This window comes from Schistocerca gregaria, chromosome 11, assembly GCF_023897955.1.
Source record: "Schistocerca gregaria isolate iqSchGreg1 chromosome 11, iqSchGreg1.2, whole genome shotgun sequence".
NCBI lineage: Eukaryota > Metazoa > Arthropoda > Insecta > Orthoptera > Acrididae > Schistocerca > Schistocerca gregaria.
In genome coordinates this window covers 102,737,021-102,758,388 of record NC_064930.1, presented here as the reverse complement: position 1 = coordinate 102,758,388, position 21,368 = coordinate 102,737,021, and the positions used below count along the sequence as shown (strand labels likewise).

At 43.7% G+C, this 21,368-nt stretch overlaps 1 protein-coding gene across 1 annotated transcript in view; it reads left to right on the top strand.

Annotated features, from left to right (window-relative positions):
- Window positions 1-21,368, top strand: part of LOC126295146 (high affinity cGMP-specific 3',5'-cyclic phosphodiesterase 9A-like) — a 2,007,270-nt gene that overhangs the window by 1,853,341 nt on the left and 132,561 nt on the right. Inside the window, exons 6-7 of the mRNA XM_049987432.1 lie at window positions 2,183-2,231; window positions 10,737-10,864. Of these exons, the coding sequence (XP_049843389.1) occupies window positions 2,183-2,231; window positions 10,737-10,864 (177 nt within the window). The remainder of the gene's footprint in view (window positions 1-2,182; window positions 2,232-10,736; window positions 10,865-21,368) is intronic.

Here is a 21,368-nt window from a genome sequence, read left to right as displayed (position 1 = left end):
TCTTATTCCTGTAATCCATGCTATAGTTGATTTATTTTTACAGAAGAACAGGAATATCTCTTTCGTTTGCCTGTTCTCGATCATTCGGTAAAGATATCCAAAGAAGATTAACTTTCGCTTGGCCATTACGCCTGATATTTTATCTGAATTTTGGTGCATCTCTTTACTATTTCTCATTTTCCGTCCATCTCTGGTTTGTACTGCATCCATTATTCTTCTATCAGCCCATCTTCCAGATATCTCTATTGTGTCCAGCACATAGGTCATCGTAGCATTCACAGACATGTAAACACCCTGGTCTTGAAACTATAGCAGTGTTTTAGTTTTATATTTCTGGATATACATTTCTTGCTGCAGATATTTTTAATCAAATCATATGCTCTTTCCTACTAACCCTTTTATTTATCAGAAATCTTTCTATTCCACTGTAAGTGTGGTTTCTCCAATATATTTATCCTCTTTACTCAGGACATCAAAAAGATTCACACGAAATTTTTCTTTCATACATTTCTACAAAGAATTCACAAGCAAGACACAAATGCAGAGGATATATATATATATATATATATATATATATATATATATATATATATATATATATATATATATATATATATATATATATGGTGATTCATTAAGGTATAAATGGAAGTTCATGTGTGTGGACCTGCACTTATAGTCTTTGCCTTGTATTTTCTCTTCCTGTTACAGATATTTATTTTATTTAAAACCGTGAACTGCCTATGCTAATGTACACAGTAAATAGGTTTCTCAAAATGTTAACATTTGTGTAATATATGATTTCAAATACAGACTTTTGTTGATGATCTGAGATAGCAAGTAAATAAGAATCACGCAAGCGTTTCTGGTGTGTAATAATTTGTGCTGCCCATAAAAGAATCTCTACTTTTGGGTATGAGTTTCAAACAACTGTTTTCCACAGTACATAAATAAATTTCACATTTGATGTACATGACTCTCGTATCGGAATTGCAGCTACGTTTCCTGCATTTTGAGACATTCTTTGCGTCGAGAAGCATTGTCAGATCTTACCTCTGCTGTCGGTTTCCAAAGATTTTTCACAGAGTCTGCATATTCAGTTCCAGAGACATTCACTGAAGAAAAATGCCCTCCTTTCCTGGCAATTAGCATGACATATTTGTAATTGATTATAACATTGCTAACTATTATTTTGTAGTCAATCAATCGCAGACTGTTTTGTTTAGCTATTTGATTGATTGAACACTGTCTGTAGTACATAGACCTAAAGTGGACATTCAGGTGGTCTATAAAATAATTAGAAATCCATAATGGCCATTGTCCTGTGCGATTGTAACACACATAATATCACAGAAATGTGTTACAAAGATAAACATATCCCATATTTTCATTACAGTTTCACAATCATTGGTTGTGAAACATCTAACTTATTTTTCTTTTACCTGCCTTACAACCTGAGATCCACGTAAGAGTGCGCGCGAAAAAGTATGTCATTTTATAGTAATGAACTAAATTTATGCAAATGTGAACTAATTATTACCATCTAGAATAGTTAGCGAACATAACAGATTCTCAGCCTAATATTTATGCATAATAAGTATTTATATATCTTCTTCGTTTTTAGACGCAGCCATTTTCAGCATAGGATCAAGTCTAAACAAATACACGAACCGTTCTTTGCAAGGTGCTGCGTTCTAGTGTTACAATTAAGAACTAGAGAGTCCACACTTGTGGACAGTCGTTCTAAAGGCAGAAAAATTCGAGTATTTGTGGCAAAAAAAAGGAACGAAGGTCCATATTTGTGGGCACAGAGAACGAAAAGGTTATCCATATCATCTTTTTTGTGTTTCTATGTATTTTGGTACATTTATTTACATTTATCATGAATTTGGTTTTTACAGATGGAAGTTCTGAGGCCGGTTCTATTGAGTATTCTTCTCTGAACATTGATTCGACCATATGCTTGCGTCAGATTTTCTGAAATTATTGCTAAATCGTCTGCAAAGCGCTTGTACCTTTTTCTAATTCCTTCGATTTACTTCCTACAATGATTGGTTCAGCACTGTGATTGGCTTTTGCTTGAGATCTGTATATTTTAGTGTATCTCCTCGTGTCTGTTTTTTTTTCTTCTTCTACGGTGATACGGTGGATGAGTGACGGACTTGATTTTCGTATGTTCCAGGTATGCTGCTGGACGAGGTGGGGATCGACATCCGGGGTCTGGAGGAAAGGTGAGACGCCTGGAAGAGTGTACTAAGAGACCAACCAATCACAACATACATGTGTGCTTTTGTATTTTCTCAGCCGATTCTTTTCGGTGGCTAACACCCTCATCCACAGTCTTCACTGCTTTACTGATTGTTTCCACACCTACGTGATTACTCTGCCATTCACAATAAAGTGCCTGGCAGAGGGTTCAATGAACCACCTTAAAGCTTTCTCTCTACCATTCCACTCTCGAACAGCGCACGGGAAAAACGAACACTAAAATTTTTCTGTGCGAACCATGATTTCTCTTACCTTATCATGATGATCATTTCTCCATATGTAGGTGGGTTCCAATAGAATATTTTCACAATCGCAGGAGAAAACTGGATATTGAAATTTCATGAGAAGATCCCGTCGTAACGAAGAATGGCTTTGTTTTAATGATTGCCAATCCAATTCACGTATCATATGTCTGTGGTACTATCTCCCCTATTTTGCGATAATACAAAACGAGCTGCCCTTCTTTGTACTTTATCGATGTCATCCGTCAGTCCCACCTGACGCGGATCCCACACCGCACAGCAGTACTCCAGAATAGGGCGGACAAGCGTGGTGTAAGCAGTGTCTTTAATAGACCTGTTGCACCTTCTAAGTGTTCTGCCAATTAATCACAGTCTTTGGTTTGCCCTACCCACAACATTATCTATGTGATCGTTCCAATTTAGGTTATTTGTAATTGTAATCCCTAAGTATTTAGTTGAATTTACAGCCTTAATACTTGTCTGGCTTATCGCGTAATAGAAATTTAGCGGAGTTCTTTTAGTACTCATGTGAATAACTTCACACTTTCCTTTATTCAGGGTCAATTGTCACTTCTCGCACCAAACAGATATCTTATCTAAATCATTTTGAGATCAGGAAGAATAGAGGGCCTGTAACATTTCCTTTGGGAATGCTGGAAATTACTTTTATTTTACCCAATGACTTTCCGTCTATTACTACGAATTGTGGCCTTTCTGACAGGAAATCACCAATCCAGTCGCACAACTGAGGCTATATTCGACAGGCACGCAATTTATCATTTATTCTTTCTTACTTTACGTGTTTAATTCAACTGTGCATTCACCTTCTTCCTCCACATTTCTCTCGTCATTGCTCTATGTTCTCTCTTCCGTACAAGTTGCTCCAGTTGTCCTCTTGCGTTTTCCGCAGAAATCTTTGCAACCTTACAATTTCATTCTGAGTGCCAGTTGTTCTTCAATATCTTGCGGAGCAGTTCCTAATTCTGCCATGTTTCTTTCCAATTAATTTGCACTATGTGTTATCCATTTTTAACTGACTGATATAAGTGAACATCCATTTGATAGTCTGTTGAGATTCATCCTTTGGATGCGGCGACAGAAAGCTATTTTGCTTTTCCTAATCGTGTCTGTAAATTTTTTCAGTATGTGTACGAAGTCCACTATTACGATGTCTTCTATATTGAGGTTGCTTTTTAACTGGCCCTAGATGTTCCTTTCTGTGATTTCCAGTGCTTCCAAATCGCCCTACTTTTTTTTTTTAATCGTACGTGCTGCTGAATAAGCGCTTTTGGGCGAATTGCTGTACAGTAGTGTCTACGTTAAGCATTGAGGGATTTTGACTTTTCGTTATATAAGAGAAGTGTTCAATAAGTAATACAACAAATTTTTTCCCGGCCAGCTTCGGTTGAAAAGTACTTAATTTGTTGTGTGTGATCATACAATATTCCCGCTGAATGCCTACTGTTGCATGAAGTTCCGATGAGTGGCAGCGGCATACTAGCTTTCGAACTGGCGTCTGTGATGGAAGGGGCGTTCCAGCAGAGAGCTCTCACTGAGTTCCTTTTTGGGAAAACCAGAGCACCAGAGACAGCGGAGAGCTCACAGTGAACAAAAGCACGGTGAGTCGTTGGACGAGGTCGCACAAACCTGTCCAGTCTCCCGCGTACCGGCCGGCCGCACGCAGCTCTAACTCCTGCAACGTGCGGACACTCTCTTTCGAGTTGATCGACGGATCACAGCTACCTCACTGTTGAACTGGGTGGCTCTGTTGGTAGTGCTGACGTACTCGTCCACCAGCCGGGGTAGGGTGAGTGCTCGCTGGTTTCTTCGCCGCCTAATAGAATACCGCAAAGAGCAACGAAGGACCACCCGTGCGGAATTTCTTGTGCGTTATGACGCAGATGGTGAGAATTTTTTGTCGAACATAGTGACGGGCGATGAAATAGGTGTTTATCACTTATAATCGGAAATGAAAGTGAAATGCCCTGCTTAACCCACAGGACAGAACAGATAGAATAAATTGTGCAAAGGGGCCAATATAAGGGGCTGTCAGTTATACTCGAACATACAACTTTACTATTTGATCAAACATTACAACAGCCCAAAAAAATTTTTAAACACAACTTTAATCTTTGGGACTTAATTACCAGCTGAAAGCCACTTTCATTTAAAAACGGCTGAAGGCCAATAACTTAAAATGGGAGCATAATCAGAAATTTAAAAGCCAAGCCTTATCTTTAAAAAAATGGTTCAAACGGCTCTGAGCACTACGGGACTTAACTTCTGAGGTCATCAGTCCCCTAGAACTTTAAACTACTTAAGCTTAACTAACCTAAGGACATCACACACATCCATGCCCAAGGCAGGATTCGAACCTCGACCGTAACGGTTGCGCGGTTCCAGACTGAAGCTCCTAAGACCGCTCGGCCACTCCGGTCGGCCCTTATCTGAAAACAGTTCTTTACTTAGGCTGAAGTAAACAAGTTAAATTCAAATCGGCTGAAGCCCGAACACTTAAAACTGCAAAACATTTTTTTTAAACACCAAAGTTCTTACTTGAAGCAGCTCTTTAATTTAGACTGATGGCCTTAAGAAGAAACAACTGAAACTCAAACTCGCTGAACGCCAAAGACTTAAAAATTCAATGGGTTAAAGTAAACAAGTTAAATTCGAATCAGCTGAATGCCAAAGACTGAAAAATTCAACTTTTTTTTTAAATACCAAAGGGCCTACGTGAAAGAGTACTTTAAACTAGGCTGAAGGGCTTAACAGTAAAACAACTCTAATTTAAAACACCAAACCGGCTAGAAGCCATACAAGTACCAACAACAAGAACAAATTTAAAAAAAAAGACATAAGGCAGCTCACACAAGGGCGTCCAGATGTTCAGCCTACGGCCTGTAATTCAAACACTAACGCTCGCTTAGGTGAGACAGGCAGTCGGGCCATCCATTCACAATCCGACGACAACCCAACCGACCGAAAGTCAGCGGACCCACCGACAAGGTAACTTCCACTTTACCCGACCAGGGCAGAGCAGGGAGTTGAATGGAACAACATAGAAGATATTGGCGCCCACAACCAATCATACATGGAGCTGTGAAACTACACACTGTGCTCGACAGCAACAACATGATGAGGAAACTACTCTGCCTGAAATTTACGTCAACGCCCAGGGGAAGTCACCGGAACGTTAACGGCCACCAGGCAGAAGATTCCGCTGGTGCACTTCAATTCAGATAACCAAATACAGTGAAACTCCACCAGAGGGTGGCTAGAATTTTCCAACTTGAAAACCACATTGTTGCTCGCGGGAATATCCCAACAGCCGACAACGAACTCCAAACGACACAGTGTGTACACTCTTGACTTGCTGGCAGGTTAAATCAGCTCAACTTATACGTGTCCAAGGTCGGTGAGCCAAGGACCTCGAAGCACTGGGAACAGCGCCACACTCTCTGAAACCGCGTAGCGACCGCCAGCGGCCCAGGCCAAACTACGCCCCGCCGAGAATTCCTCACTGCTCCAGGCAAACCGACCGACTCCTCGGAGCCGGTACGCCGACAACATTTAAAATAACTTGTCAGTCAAAATCACACAAACTACACACAGTTTCACGAACATTTGCACTAACAAGGGGAGGCCGCCAATTGTGAAATTCAGATTCGATTCATACTGCGCATAATAAAAGCTCATGGCCAGAGGTGTAATGTGTCAAAGCATTGAGATGCACTTCTCAGCCGTTGTCGAGAAAATGGACAGTTAAAAGAAATGGTTGCGGTGAAATACTCTCTATGATTAATAATTTTCTGCAGCGTCGTGGCGCAGCGGTAAGCGCTCGGGTTGGAAATCCGAAGTGCATTTTTTTTATTATTAGTTTTTTTGTATTAATGAATTGCTTATGCATTTTGGTGAGGCCGGATTGCTCTCCAATTGTACCGCCTCCATTTTTCCGTTTTTTTAACAGGGTGTACCAACGCTCTCACGTCCGCACTGATTTTCGACGATGTTGTAAGTTGCGCTAGGGACCGCATTTACCTTCTTTCGAAGTTCAGCAGGCAACTACGCTGTTATGCAGCGGCTTGTTTCTGCCCATTCGACGTCTGTCCTTCAAGTGTAACGAGCGAGTAACGCAGTTTATATTTCATACTTGCCACAGCAAATTTGTGTTCGTGGGGTCTCTATTCTAATTCGAACGTTTGACTTACGCCATACGTATTCGTTTCGGAATATCGTTTCTACGTCTTCCGTTAACTGTACGTGGTTAACATTATGAAGACAATTAATAACATTTGTGAAATACAACTTTGTTTGCGGAAAACATAATGATGTTCGAAGTCGCCAGTTTTTCCACGACAAACCAATTTCAACAACTTATTATATGCACTATTGTTGCAACTGATTGCCGGGAATTATATATATATATATACAGGGTGAGTCACCTAACATTACCGCTGGATATATTTCGTAAACGACATCAAATACTGACGAACCGATTCCACAGACCGAACGTCAGGAGAGGGGCTAGTGTAATTGTTCAATACAAACCATAAAAAAAATGCACGGAAGTATGTTTTTTAACACAAACCCACGTTTTTTAAATGGAACCCCGTTAGTTTTGTTAGCACATCTGAACATATAAACAAATACGTAATCAGTGCCGTTTGTTGCATTGTAAAATGTTAATGACATCCGGAGATATTGTAACCTAAAGTTGATCTCCGTTCCCCTACTTAGCGTTGACTGTTCACTCACATTTCTCCCCAACCCACCTCTGTCATTGTGAGATCTTTAACTCTGTCACTACTACTTTATTTCTCGTACACGTTACATAAATGCATAATAACATAAGTCAGCGACGTAAAACACATGCGACGAATCGCAAGAGAACACTTACAGATCAGAGGAAAACTAACGGTTAAGTTGATAACCCTACTCACATAGCCGACGGTATTGGCCGAGCGGTTCTAGGCGCTACAGTCTGGAACCGCGCGACCGCATGGATGCGTGTGATGTCCTTAGGTTAGTTAGGTTTAAGTAGTTTTAAGTTCTAGGGGACTGATGACCTCAGATGTTAAGTCCCATAGTGCTCAGAGCCATTTTTGAACCTACTCACATAAAGACACACAGGCCTGTTTGATCAGAAAGATGCAGACAGACAGTAGTTGTGCCACATCGACTTTCACATCATGACATGCATGGTTCAGTGTGAGGTTATGGGCGAAACAACGTTGCCAAACGAGATAGACCAATACCTCAAAAACGTGCAAGAAGACTGGTTTCGTGATGTGAACGAAAATCGTTCGGAAATACCGTAAGAAAAGTCAACATCTCGTTTAACTAACTGTTTTTCGACCTAGAAAACAACCCAAATCTTTCATTACGGACCAGTAACGATGTTTCATTTCGATAAAACGAACTTCCTCCTGACCAATGCGTCAAGGGAGGGAAGGCAGCCATGCGTTTGCATGCGCTAGCAGCAGTCTATCCGCGACAATGGCTCTGTGTAGGCAGTTAGACCACTGGTCGACAGCTTCTCCTAAGCCATACGTTTCTGTAGTGACCGATAAGCGACGCTTCTGCTAGTGTAGAGAGGGACGCCACTGGACAGCGGGTGACTGAAAATGGGCGATTTGGAGCGATCAGTCACGCTGTACCCTGTGGCAATCCGATGGAAGGGTGTTTGATGCATACCTGGGGAACCATCCCTGTCGTCAAGTGTAGTGCGAACAGTGAAGTATGGAAGAGCTGGTGCCCTCGTTCAGGGGGTGTTTTCTGTGGTTATGGTGTGTACCCTTACTGCAGTACACAAAACCCTAAATGCGAAAGGTGCGATCACACTGCACAGCATTATCTACTGCATGCAGTAGAGGAACATTTCAGAGACGGTTGTTCGTATCACTCTGAAAATGCACCCTGTCATAGAGCAATATCTGTGACACAACTGTATTTACGGACAGTGACATTCATGAAATGGGCTGGCCTCTCTACAATCCCGACATGAACTTGATGGAGCTATCGGACGCGTTAGATTTCGTTCGAGACCCCAGCGTCCAACATCACTATCTCGTCTGTTCGCGGCTCTTGAAGGATAATGGTCTGCCATTCCCCCTTAGACATGAGGCACCTGGTTCAAAGTGCCTCCTGCAGAGTTTAAGCCGTCACGAACGCGAATACCGCATACAGTCCATACTAATAACCACTAATAGGCGTCCAAATACACTACTGGCCATTAAAACTGCTACACCACGAAGATGACGTGCTACAGACGCGAAATTTAAGCGACACGAAGAAGATGCTGCGGTATACAAATGATTAGCTTTTCAGATCATTCAGGGAAGGTTGGCGCCGGTGGCGACACCTCCAAAGTCCTGACATGAGTAAAGATTCCAACTGATATCTCATACACAAACAGCAGTTGATCGGCGTTGCCCGGTGAAACGTTGTTGTGATGCCTCGTGTAAGGATGAGAAATGTGTACCACCACATTTCCGACTTTGATAAAGATCAGATTGTAGCCTATCGCGATTGCTGTTTATCATATCGCGACGTTGCTGCTCGCGTTGGTCCAGATCCAATGACTATTAGCAGAATATGGAATCGGTGGGTTCAGAATGGTAATATGGAACTCCGTGCTGGATCCCAACGGCCTCGTATCACTAGCAGTCGAGATGAAAGTCATCTTATCCACATGACTGTAATGAATCGTGCAGCCACGTCTCGATCCCTGAGTCAACAGATGGGGACGTTTGCAAGACAACAACCATCTGCACGAACAGTTCGACGACGTATGCAGCAGCACGGACTATCAGCTCGGAGACCGTGGCTGCGACGCTGCATCACAGACAGGAGCGCCTGCGATGGTGTACTAAACGACAAACCTCGGCGCACGAATGGCAAAACGTCATTTTTTGGGAGTAATCTAGGTTCTGTTTACAGCATCATGATGGTCACATCCGTGTTTGACGGCATCGCGGTGAACGCACATTGGAAGCGTGTATTCCTCATTGCCATACTGGCGTATCACCCGGCGTGATGGTATGGGGTGCCATCGGTTACACGTCTCGGTCACCTCTTGCTCGCATTGACGGCACTTTGAACAGTGGACGTTACATTTCAGATGTGTTACGACCCGTGGCTCCACCCTTCATTCAATCCCTGCGAAACCCTACATTTCAGCAGGATAATGCACGACTGCATGTTGCAGGTCCTGTACGGTCCTTTCTGGATACAGAAAATTCTCGACTGCTGCCGTGGCCAGCACATTCTCCAGATTTCTCACCAACTGAAAACGTCTGGTCAATGGTGGCCGAGCAACTGGCTCGTCACTATACGCCAGTCACTACTCTCGATGACTGTGGTATCGTGTTGAAGCTGCACGGGCAGCTGTACCTGTACACGCGATCCAAGCTCTGTTTCACTCAATGCCCAGGCGTATCAAGGCCGTTATTACGGCCAGAGGTGGTTGTTCTGGGTACTGATTTCTCAGGACCTATGCACCCAATTTGCTCGAAAATATAATCGAAAATGTAATCACATATTATATTTGTCCAATGAATACACGTTTATCATCTGCATTATTTCTTTGTGTAGTAATTGTAATGGCTAGTAGTGTACTTTTGATCAGATAGTGTAGTTAACGAACCTTTGTGGCTTCAGAATGATGGTTCGTCCACCCTTCCAAATATCGCCGCTTGTCGAAAACGTCACCCTACTACCTTTCCTGAAGTAGTGTGACCATTATGTCAAGTTTCAACATAGGATTATACAGCAAACTGGTTTGCAAGTAACTTTTTGATACATTGACCTAGGTTTGGGCTCCTAGTAAGGGTGTCTTCATCAGAATGCAATATTGAAGAACCGCACAATCGTTCCTAGCTAGGTACACATAGTAAAGGCTATAACTTGTTGCATTATATTTTTGTCTTGAGCGTAGCTGCTCCGAATTCTGACCATTGCTGCTTCTCAATGTAACTTTAGGGTTCTTCAAAATTTCATTCTGATGAAGACACCCTAAGTAGTTGTCGAAACATAGGTCAATGTACAAAACCGATTGGCCGTACAGTCTCATGTTGAAACTAGTATATGGTTGCTGAGAAACAGCCATGTTTAAAACTGTACTACGTCAAGTGTTTCAAATGGAGAACAGTCTACGATACTGTAGAGTTGTGTTGGAGGTGCAAGGTGTAGTGATGTAGTGACGGTCCGCTGTTTCGATGTCTGCAGGGTGGCCCGACTGGAGCGGCAGATCCGGGTGGACTTCGAGGAGCTGCCGCCATCCGTCAGGGACCTCAAGGAGCAGGTGGACGCCTTCAGGATCAAGCTGGAGACGACGGAGCACCTCAGCTGGATGGGTGAGTGGCCGTGGTCAACCGGCGTGGATCAACCATCGAGGCGCCAGATGAAGTGCAAAGCCTGTGGATCTGATTGTATCTGAGTCCGTTTCCTGGCGTATTTTTTATTAAACCATCTGAGTAATGTGGTAGTGATGTCAATTGTTAAATATGTCGCACCAGCATCTGTCATATTCTTAGGCGTCTATACAGGGTGTTAGAAAAAGGTACGGCCAAGCTTTCAGGATACATTGCTCACACACAAATAAGGAAAATATGTTATGTGGACACGTGTCCGGAAACGCTTAATTTCCATGTTATAGCTCATTCTAGTTTCGTCAGTATGTACTGTACTTCCTCGATTCACCGCCAGTTGGCCCAATTGAAGGAAGGTAATGTTGACTTCGGTGCTTGTGATGACATGCGACTCATTGCTCTACAGTACTAGCATCGAGCACATCAGTACGTGGCATCAACAGGTTAGTGTTCATCGCGAACGTGGTTTTGCAGTCAGTGAAATGTTTACAAATGCAGAGTTGGCAGATGCCCATTTGATGTGTGGATCAGCACGGGGTAATAGCCGTGGCGCGGTACGTTTGTATTGAGACAGATTCCCAGAACGGAGGTGTCCCGACAGGAAGACGTTCGAAGCAATTGATCGGCGTCTTAGGGAGCACGGAAATTCCAGCCTATGACTCGCGACTGGGGAAGACCTGGAACGACGAGGACACCGGCAATGGACGAGGCAGTTCTTAGTGAGTTGACGATAACCCTAATGTCAACGTCAGAGAAGTAGCTGCTGTACAAGGTAACGTTGGCCACGTCACTGTATGGAGAGTGCTAGGGAGAACCAGTTGTTTCCGTACCGTGTACAGCGTGTGCAGGCACTATCAGCAGCTGATTGGCCTCCACGGGTACACTTCTGCGAATGGTTCATCCATTTCGGTGCAAATGTTCTCTTTACGGATGAGGCTTTATTTCGACGTGATCAAATTGTAAATTTTCACAATCGACATGTGTGGGCTGACGAGAAACCGCGCGCAATTGTGCAATCGCGTCATCAACACAGATTTTCTGTGAACGTTTGGGCAGGCATTGTTGGTGATATCTTGATTGGGACCCATGTTCTTCCACCTACGCTCAATGGAGCACGTTATCATGATTTAATATGGGATAGTCTACCTGTGCTGCTATCACATGTGCCTTTACCAGAACGACACATGTGGTTCATGCACGATGGAGCTCCTGCACATTTCAGTCAAAGTGTTCGTACGCTTCTCAACAACAGATTCGGTGACCGACGGATTGGCAGAGGCGGACCAATTCCGTGGCCTCCACGCTCTCCTGACCTCAACCCTCTTGACTTTCATTTATGGGGGGCATTTGATAGCTCTTGTCTACGCAACCCCGGTACCAAATGTGGAGACCCTTCGTGCTCGTGTTGTGGACGGCTGTGATACAATACGCCATTCTCCAGGGCTGCATCAGCGAATCAGGGATTCCATGCGACGGAGGGTGGATGCACGTATCCTCGCTAACGGAGGACATTTTGAATATTTCCTGTAACAAAGTGTTTGAAGTCACGCTGGTACGTTCTGTTGTTGTGTGTTTCCATTCCACGACTAATGTGATTTGAAGAGAAGTAATAAAATGAGCTCTAACACGCAAAGTAAGCGTTGCCGGACACATGTCCACATAACATATTTTCTTTCTTTGTGTGTGAGGAATGTTTCCTAAAAGTTTGGCCGTACCTTTTTGTAATTCCCTGCAGTTAAAAAAGGTGGTATCTGATAAGCTCTGCCGCCCGCGGTGGTCTAGCGGTTCTAGGCGCTAAGTCAAGAACCGCGCGAATGCTGCGGTCGAAGGTTCGAATCCTGCCTCGGGCATGGATGTGTGTGATGTCCTTAGTTTAGTTACGTTTAAGTAGTTCTAAGTTCTATGGGACTTATGACCACAGATGTTGAGTCCCATAGTGCTCAGAGCCATTTTTTGATAAGATCTAAGGGACACACATACGTTCAGCATGATATTACAGTCTCAGCTACTATACTTTAAAAGATACAGCTTAGCCATTTACTCAACACATTCACATAAAAATTCTGATGGGTGGAAATGTAAAGAAAATGTACCCAGTGACATCCAGAAACTGAAGTGATACCTGACAAGAACTTCATTTGGAAATCCTCAGGTAGCGTTCCAGATCTACAGCTATATCTACACACAGCAACCGACCTAAACAGTGTCAGCTGGAGGGTACTTTGTCACTTCACCCTCTTGTACTCCATTCTTCACCTGTGTGCAACGGCGCAACTCGAAGCAATAGAGATCACAACGTAATATGACTGTCGCCAGGTCATTAGATACCCAATCCATATGACAAAAAGAAGATAAAATGGAACGATTTGACGAGTTGTGAATTTTCGTGCCAGCCTGTGTAGTACACAATGGCATGTTATCAATGTCCAGATGTAGAAGTTCCAATACAAAGTATTACAGTGTTCGAGCAAGTTATATGTGTTGTTGTGGCCTTCTCGCCGACGACTCGGCTGACACAGCTCCACACGCCTATCTGTCCTGTGCAAGCCTTTCCACCACTGCACAGCTACTGTAGCCTGCACCCTCTTGAACCTGCTTACTGCAGTCGAGGCTCGGTCTCCCTCTACGATTTTTACTCCCACCCCACCCCCCCCACCCCCTCAAACTTCCCTGCAGTACTACCCTTGATGCTTCAGGCTGTGTCCCATCAACATATCCCTTCTTTTAATCAAGTTGTACCAAAAATTCCTTTATTCTCCAATTCTATCTCCTCATCAACTCCTCTATCTACCAAAACTCATCTTCAGTATATTTCCATAGTACCACATTTCAAAGGCTTGTATTCTTGTCTCTCTATCGCCGGCTGTTGTGGCCGAGCGGTTCTAGGCGCCTCAGTTCGGGACCGCGCTGCTGCTACAGTCACAGGTTTGAATCCTGCCTCGGGCATGGATTTGTGTGATGTCCTTAGGTTAGTTAGGTTTAAGTAGTTCTAAATCTAGGGGACTGATGACCTCAGAAGTTAAGTCCCATAGTGCTCAGAGCCATTTGAGCCATTTTTCTGTTTATCGATAATGTATCACGTCAAAACAAGGCTACTCTCTAGGCAAATACCTTCAGAAAACACCATGTAAAACTTAAATTTATATTCGACGTTATAAATTTTTTTTCTCTCTGCACAGTATTCATTTCACAATCCTCACCATTTCAGTGACATACTCGTACTTCGTTCCCGGTATAACAAAATTCTTCTAGTGTCTCATTTACTAATCTAATTCTCAGAGCATCGCCTGTTTCAGTTCGACTGCATTCAATTAGCCTTGTATTACTTTTGTTGAACTTGGTGTTACTCCCTGTTTTCCAAACATTATCGACTCCATGCGATGGGTCTTCCAAGACATTTACCAAACGAGGTGGCCACGGTAATGATCAGCACACTGAACCCGAATTCGTGAGGTCAGTGGTTCAGATCCAGGTCTGGCCATCCTGAATTTTTTTTCCCTAATTTACCTAAATCACTACAGGCAAATTCCGAGACGGTTGCTTTGAAAGGGCACAGCCGACTTCCTTCTCCATCCTCCCCTAATCCGCTGAGGCCGATGACCTCGCTGTCTGGTCTCCTCCCCAAACAAACCCCTAAATCGCTTCTCATACTGTCCAACACCATCTTTTTCAGATTCTATTGTGCCCGCGATCTAGGGCAGCTCGCCTACACTTCAGCGCCTCAGATGTTTGTAGAATTTCTGTCCACAGCGATACATTACGTCCAGTTCAGACGAATCCTGTCGGGGATCTTTTCTCTGTACTTGCGTCTATACGGCTACTGTGTGCATTCCACGATAGTCATGGTTGGACTTTGCTACAAGCATACTGCTAAAGAAACAAATGTGGTGGTACCGTGGTTCCAGTGCATCATCATTTATCCGTGTCACTTTGGAACCAATTTTATTAAGGCCCAATCATGACTGTTGTACAAGAGGCCACAGACATTCAGTAACAGAAAAGAGCATAAGCGTTGAAATTAGTCGAATTTGGGGATTAGTTCTAATCAAGTAAACCGCACCAACTCTTCCACCCTACATCTACACGTACGCTCCGCAAGGCACCTTTCGTATGTGGCACCACTGTACTTTCCACCATCTCCTCTCTCATACACGAATGGCACGTGGGAGGAATATTTGTCGGCAGACCTCTGTCAGATCTCTGATTTCTCCAATTTTCACTTCGTGGTCATCTTGCGAGACCTGTGTGGGAGGAACTGATTGGTTGTCCGACACTTCCTGGAACACTCGCACTTGAAATGTCAACACTACACCCCTTTTTTGATGCACAACGCCACTCTAGTAGAAGCCGACCTCGGGGAGGATCAGTTTGGATTCCGTAGAAATACTGGAACACGTGATGCAATACTGACCTTACGACTTCTCCTAGGAGAAAGATTAAGGAAAAGCAAACCTACGTTTCTAGCATTAGAGAAAGCTTTTGACAATGTTGACTGAAGGTGGCAGGGGTAAAATAGAGGGAGCGAAAGGCTATTTACAATTTGTACAGAAACCAGATGGCAGTTATAAGAGTCGAGGGACATGAAAGGGAAGCAGTGGTTGGGAAGGGACTGAGACAGGTTTGTAGCCTCTCCCCGATGTTATTCAATCTGTATATTGAGCAAGCAGTAAAGGAAACAAAAGAAAAATTTGGAGTAGGTATTAAAATCCATGGAGAAGAAATAAAAACTTTGAGGTTCGCCGATGACATTGTAATTCTGTCAGAGACAGCAAAGGACTTGGAAGAGCAGTCGAAGGGAATGGACAGTGTCTTGAAAGGAGGATATAAGATGAACATCAACAAAAGCAAAACGAGAATAATGGAATGTAGTCGAATTAAGTCGGGTGATGCTGAGGGAATTAGATTAGGAAATGAGACTCTTAAAGTAGTAAAGGAGTTTTGCTATTTGGGGAGCAAAATAACTGATGATGGTAGAAGTAGAGAGGATATAAAATGTAGACCGGCAATGGCAAGGAAAGCGTTTCTGAAGAAGAGAAATTTGTTAACATCGAGTATAGATTTAAGTGTCAGGAAGTCATTTCTGAAAGTTTTTGTATGGAGTGTAGCCATGTATGGAAGTGAAACATGGACGATAAATAGTTCGGACAAGAAGAGAATAGAAGCTTTCGAAATGTGGTGCTACAGAAGAATGCTGAAGATTAGATGGGTAGATCACATAACTAATGAGGAGGTATTGAATAGGATTGGGGAGAAGAGAAGTTTGTGGCACAACTTGACTAGAAGAAGGGATCAGTTGGTAGGACATGTTTTAAGGCATCAAGGGATCACAAATTTAGTATTGGAGGGCAGCGTGGAGGGTAAAAATCGTAGAGGGAGACCAAGAGATGAACACACTAAGCAGATTCAGAAGGATGTAGGTTGCAGTAGGTACTGGGAGATGAAGAAGCTTGCACAGGATAGAGTAGCATGGAGAGCTGCATCAAACCAGTCTCAGGACTGAAGACAACAACAACAACAACGCCTCTCTTGCAGCTTCTGCCACCGGAGTTTGTTGAGATTCTCTGTAACTCCCTTGCGCTGACTAAACGATCCCGCGACGAAAAGCGCCGCTCTTCGTTGCATCTTCTCCGTCTCTCTCATTAACCCAACATGTTAAGAGCCCCACAGTGACGAGCAATATTCAGCAATCGGACGAACAGTCGTTTTGCAAGACTCTTCTTTTCCGAATGAATTACATTTCCTAAAGGTTATCCCAATCAAACTCGAACTACAATGAAATGAATACCCTTACCTGCATACAGGCGTTGATATGACTCAACGTTGACAGCTGAAAATGTGTGCGCTGACCGGGACTCTAACCCGGGATGTCCTGCTTACATGGCAGACGCTCTATCCATCTGAGTCACCGAGGACACAGAGGACAGCGCAGCTGCAGGGGCTTATCTCTGGCACTCCTCCCGTGAGACCCACATTCCCATCTTATTGTCCCGCACTACCGATTGCCGTAAGAGTATATATATATATATATATATATATATATATATATATATATATATATGTGTGTGTGTGTGTGTGTGTGTGTGTGTGTGTGTGTGTGTCTCAAAGAACAGATACCATATATATATATATATATATATATATATATATATATATATATATATATAGGGTGAGTCACCTAAGGTTACCGCTGGATATATTTCGTAAACCACATCAAATACTGCCGAACCGATTCCACAGACCGAACGTGAGGAGAGAGGCTGGTGTAACTGGTTAATACAAACCATACAAAAATGCACGGAAGTATGTTTTTTAACACAACCCTGCGTTTTTTTAAAATGGAAACCGTTAGTTTTGTTAGCATATCTGAACATATAAACAAATAGGTAATCAGTGGCGTTTGTTGCGTTGTAAAATGTTAATTACATCCGGAGATATTGTAACCTAAAGTTGACGCTTGAGTACCACTCCTCCGCTGTTCGATCGTGTGTATCGGAGAGCACCGGATTACGTAGGGATCCAAAGGGAACGGTGATGGACCTTACGTACAGAAGATACTGTAACAGCGCATTACGTCCACATGCTAACACCTTTTTATTGGTCTTTTTCACTGACGCACGTGTACATTACCATGAGGGGTGACGTACACGTACACACGTGGTTTCCGTTTTCAATTACGGAGTGGAATAGAGTGTGCCCCGACATGTCAGGCCAATAGATGTTCAATGTGGTGGCCATCATTTGCTGCACACAATTGCAGTCTCTGGTGAAATGAACGCCGCAGTACATCTGGTGTAATGTCGCCGCAGGCTGCCGCAATACGTTGTTTCATATCCTCTGGGGTTGTAGGCACATCACGGTACACATTCTCCTTTAACGTACCCCACAGAAAGAAGTCCAGAGGTGTAAGATCAGGAGAACAGGCTGGCCAATTTATGCGTCCTCCACGTCCTATGAAACGCCCGTCGAACATCCAGTCAAGGGTCAGCCTAGTGTTAATTGCGGAATGTACAGGTGCACCATCATGCTGACACCACATACGTTGACGCGTTTCCAGTGGGACATTTTCGAGTAACGCTGGCAGATCAGTCTGTAGAAACGCGATGTATGTTCCAGCTGTTTGGGCCCCTGCAATGAAGTGAGTACCAATGAGGTGGTCGCCAATGATTCCGCACCATACATTTACAGTCCACGGTCGCTGTCGCTCTACCTGTCTGAGCCAGCGAGGATTGTCCTCGCACCAGTAATGCATGTTCCGTAGATTCACTGCCCCGTGGTTTGTGAAACCCGCTTCATCGGTAAACAGGTAGAACTGCAACGCATTCTCTGTTAATGCCCATTGACAGAATTGCACTCGATGATTAAAGTCATCACCATGTAATTGCTGATGTAGCGACACATGAAACGGGTGAAAGCGGTGACTATGCAGTATGACTACTTTGACTCAGTCCACCGGCTCTCGCAATGTCCCGTGCACTCATGTGTGGGTTCATGGCAACAGCAGCTAACACACCAGCTGCACCCGCTTCTCCTGTGACGCGCCTGTTACGGACCCGTTTGCGTGCGGTCGATGTTTTGCAATGTGCGGCACGTTGGATGCTCTCTGTCCGGGTACCGTTCTGCATACACCCTGCAGGCTTCAGCTGCATTTCGTCGACACTCGCCGTATATCAGTATCACCTCCGCCTTTTCAGTGTTCGAATACACCGTGGTCACAGTTCCTACGACACTACACTATCACAGACGTCTGGTAACACGGTGTACTACAGTTGGTCTGCGTGCGGAGACGAATGCAGAACAACAATAGCAGCAAGCGCGGCATGCGGACACTGCGACAGCTAGACCGAACCACAACAGTCCACCACAGCCACACTCGTAAACACGGTCGCCATCGTAAACATGTCCCTGCAGATGCTGCTCGCCGACCGTGGCCCGTGTTTGTTACAACAGGCAACTGAACGTCGGATGTTTCAAGCGTCAACTTTAGGTTACAATATCTCCAGATGTAATCAACATTTTACATTGCAACAAACGGAACTGATTACGTATTTGTTTATATGTTGAGATGTGCTAACAAAACTAACGTGGTTCCATTAAAAAAAACGTAGGTTTGTATTAAAAAACATACTTCCGTGCATTTTTGCATGGTTTGTATTAAACAATTACACTAGCCCCTCTCCTCACGTTCGGTCTGTGGAATCGGTTCGTCAGTATTTGATGTGGTTTACGAAATATATCCAGCGGTAACGTTAGGTGACTCACCCTATATATATATATAGTTGTTGTTTTCAGACCTGAGACTGGTTTGATGCAGCTCTCCATGCTACTCTATCCTGTGCAAGCTTCTTCATCTCCCACTACCTACTGCAACCTACATCCTTCTGAATCTGCTTAGTGTATTCATCTCTTGGTCTCCCTCTACGATATTTACCCTCCACACTGCCTTCCAGTACTAAATTGGTGATCCCTTGATGCCTCAGAACATGTCCTACCAACCGATCCCTTCTTCTGGTCAAGTTGTGCCACAAACTTCTCTTCTCCCCAATCCTATTCAATACTTCCTCATTAGTTATGCGATCTACCCATCTGATCTTCAGCATTCTTCTGTAGCACCACATTTCGAAAGCTTCTATTCTCTTCTTGTCCAAACTATTTATCGTCCATGTTTCACTTCCATACATGGCTACACTCCAGACAAATACTTTCTGAAATGACTCCCTGACACTTAAATCTATACTCGATGTTAACAAATTTTTCTTCTTCAGAAATGCTTTGCTTGCCACTGCCAGTCTACATTTTATATCCTCTCTACTTCGACCATCATCAGTTATTTTGCTCCCCAAATAGCAAAATTCCTTTACTACTTTAAGTGTCTCATTTCCTAATCTAATTCCCTCAGCATCACCCGACTTAATTCTACTACATTCCATTATCCTGGTTTTGCTTTTGTTGATGTTCATCTTATGTCCTCTTTTCAAGACACTGTCCATTCCATTCAACTGCTCTTCCAAGTCCTTTGCTGTCTCTGACAGAATTACAATGTCATCGGCGAACCTCAAAGTTTTTATTTCTTCTCCATGGATTTTAATACCTACTCCGAATTTTTCTTTTGTTTTCTTTACTGCTTGCCCAATATACAGATTGGACAACATCGGGGAGACGCTACAACCCTGTCTTACTCCCTTCCCAACCACTGCATACCTTTCATGTCCCTCTACTCGTATAACTGCCATCTGGTTTCTGTACAAATTGTAAATAGCCTTCGCTCCCTGTATTTTACCACTGCCACCCTTAGAATTTGAAAGAGAGTATTCCAGTCGACATTGTCAAAAGCTTTCTCTAAGTCTACATATGCTAGAAACGTAGGTTTGCCTTTCCTTAATCTTTCTTGTAAGGTAAGTCGTAAGGTCAGTATTGCCTCACGTGTTCCAGTATTTCTACGGAATCCAAACTGATCTTCCCCGAGGTCGGCTTCTACTAGTTTTTCCATTCGTCTGTAAAGTATTCGTGTAAGTATTTTGCAGCTGTGACTTATTAAGCTGATTGTTCGGTAATTTTCACATCTGTCAGCACCTGCTTTCTTTGGGATTGGAATTATTATATTCTTCTTGAAGTCTGAGGGTATTTCGCCTGTCTCATACATCTTGCTCACCAGATGGTAGAGTTTTGTCAGGACTGGCTCTCCCAAGGCCGTCAGTAGTTCCAATGGAATGTTGTCTACTCCGGGGGCCTTGTTTCGACTCAGGTCTTTCAGTTTTTATGTAATTTACGTAATTATACAATGCATTTTAATTACCGGTCATGGACGCTGAACAGAATACGAAAAGAATCAGAAGTTCAGAGCTCAAAAAAGGTTTGAAACAGATCTAGAATGGCGTGCGCAGCCAACGAAACGATCAACTCCATCCTGAACTAACTAGGAGCAGTAGGCTGTGGAAGTGCGACGAGTGGCCACGCGAAGAAGGACGAGTACGGCCGAGCGAGACCGATACCCAGATAGGCGGGAACGAGACCGGGGCAGGAACGAGACCGGCCGACGTGCTGTTGCGGGAACGAGACCGACCGTTTCCCGTTCCCGGGAACTACAAGTAGAAAGCCGCGACCGAACTATGAAAAACAGTTCCTTAGAATTCCTTCCTCGTCCGTTCCGTTCATCTTGGTGAACCGTTCCTTTGCACCTGGTAGTTCGCGAACGACCCATCTCTAACTACGTCCCTATCTTACACCATTTTTAACCCCCCAGCACCCTGCACCCTTTATAAAGTTTCGCATGTTCAAGCTTTTTTTTTATACTCTCACTATTTTTCTATCTAGAGTCCCTTGCCATGGTCAGTTATTTCCGAGTGCGATTGCAGTTGCGCCTCTATCCTTTCCGATATACTACTAACGGCCTACCATAGACTCGTTTCCTCACCTACATTTAGTTCTGCATCTCTCAAATTAACCTGCTACATTATTCAGTAGCTCAGCATCTCACTATCGCTGAGAGCAC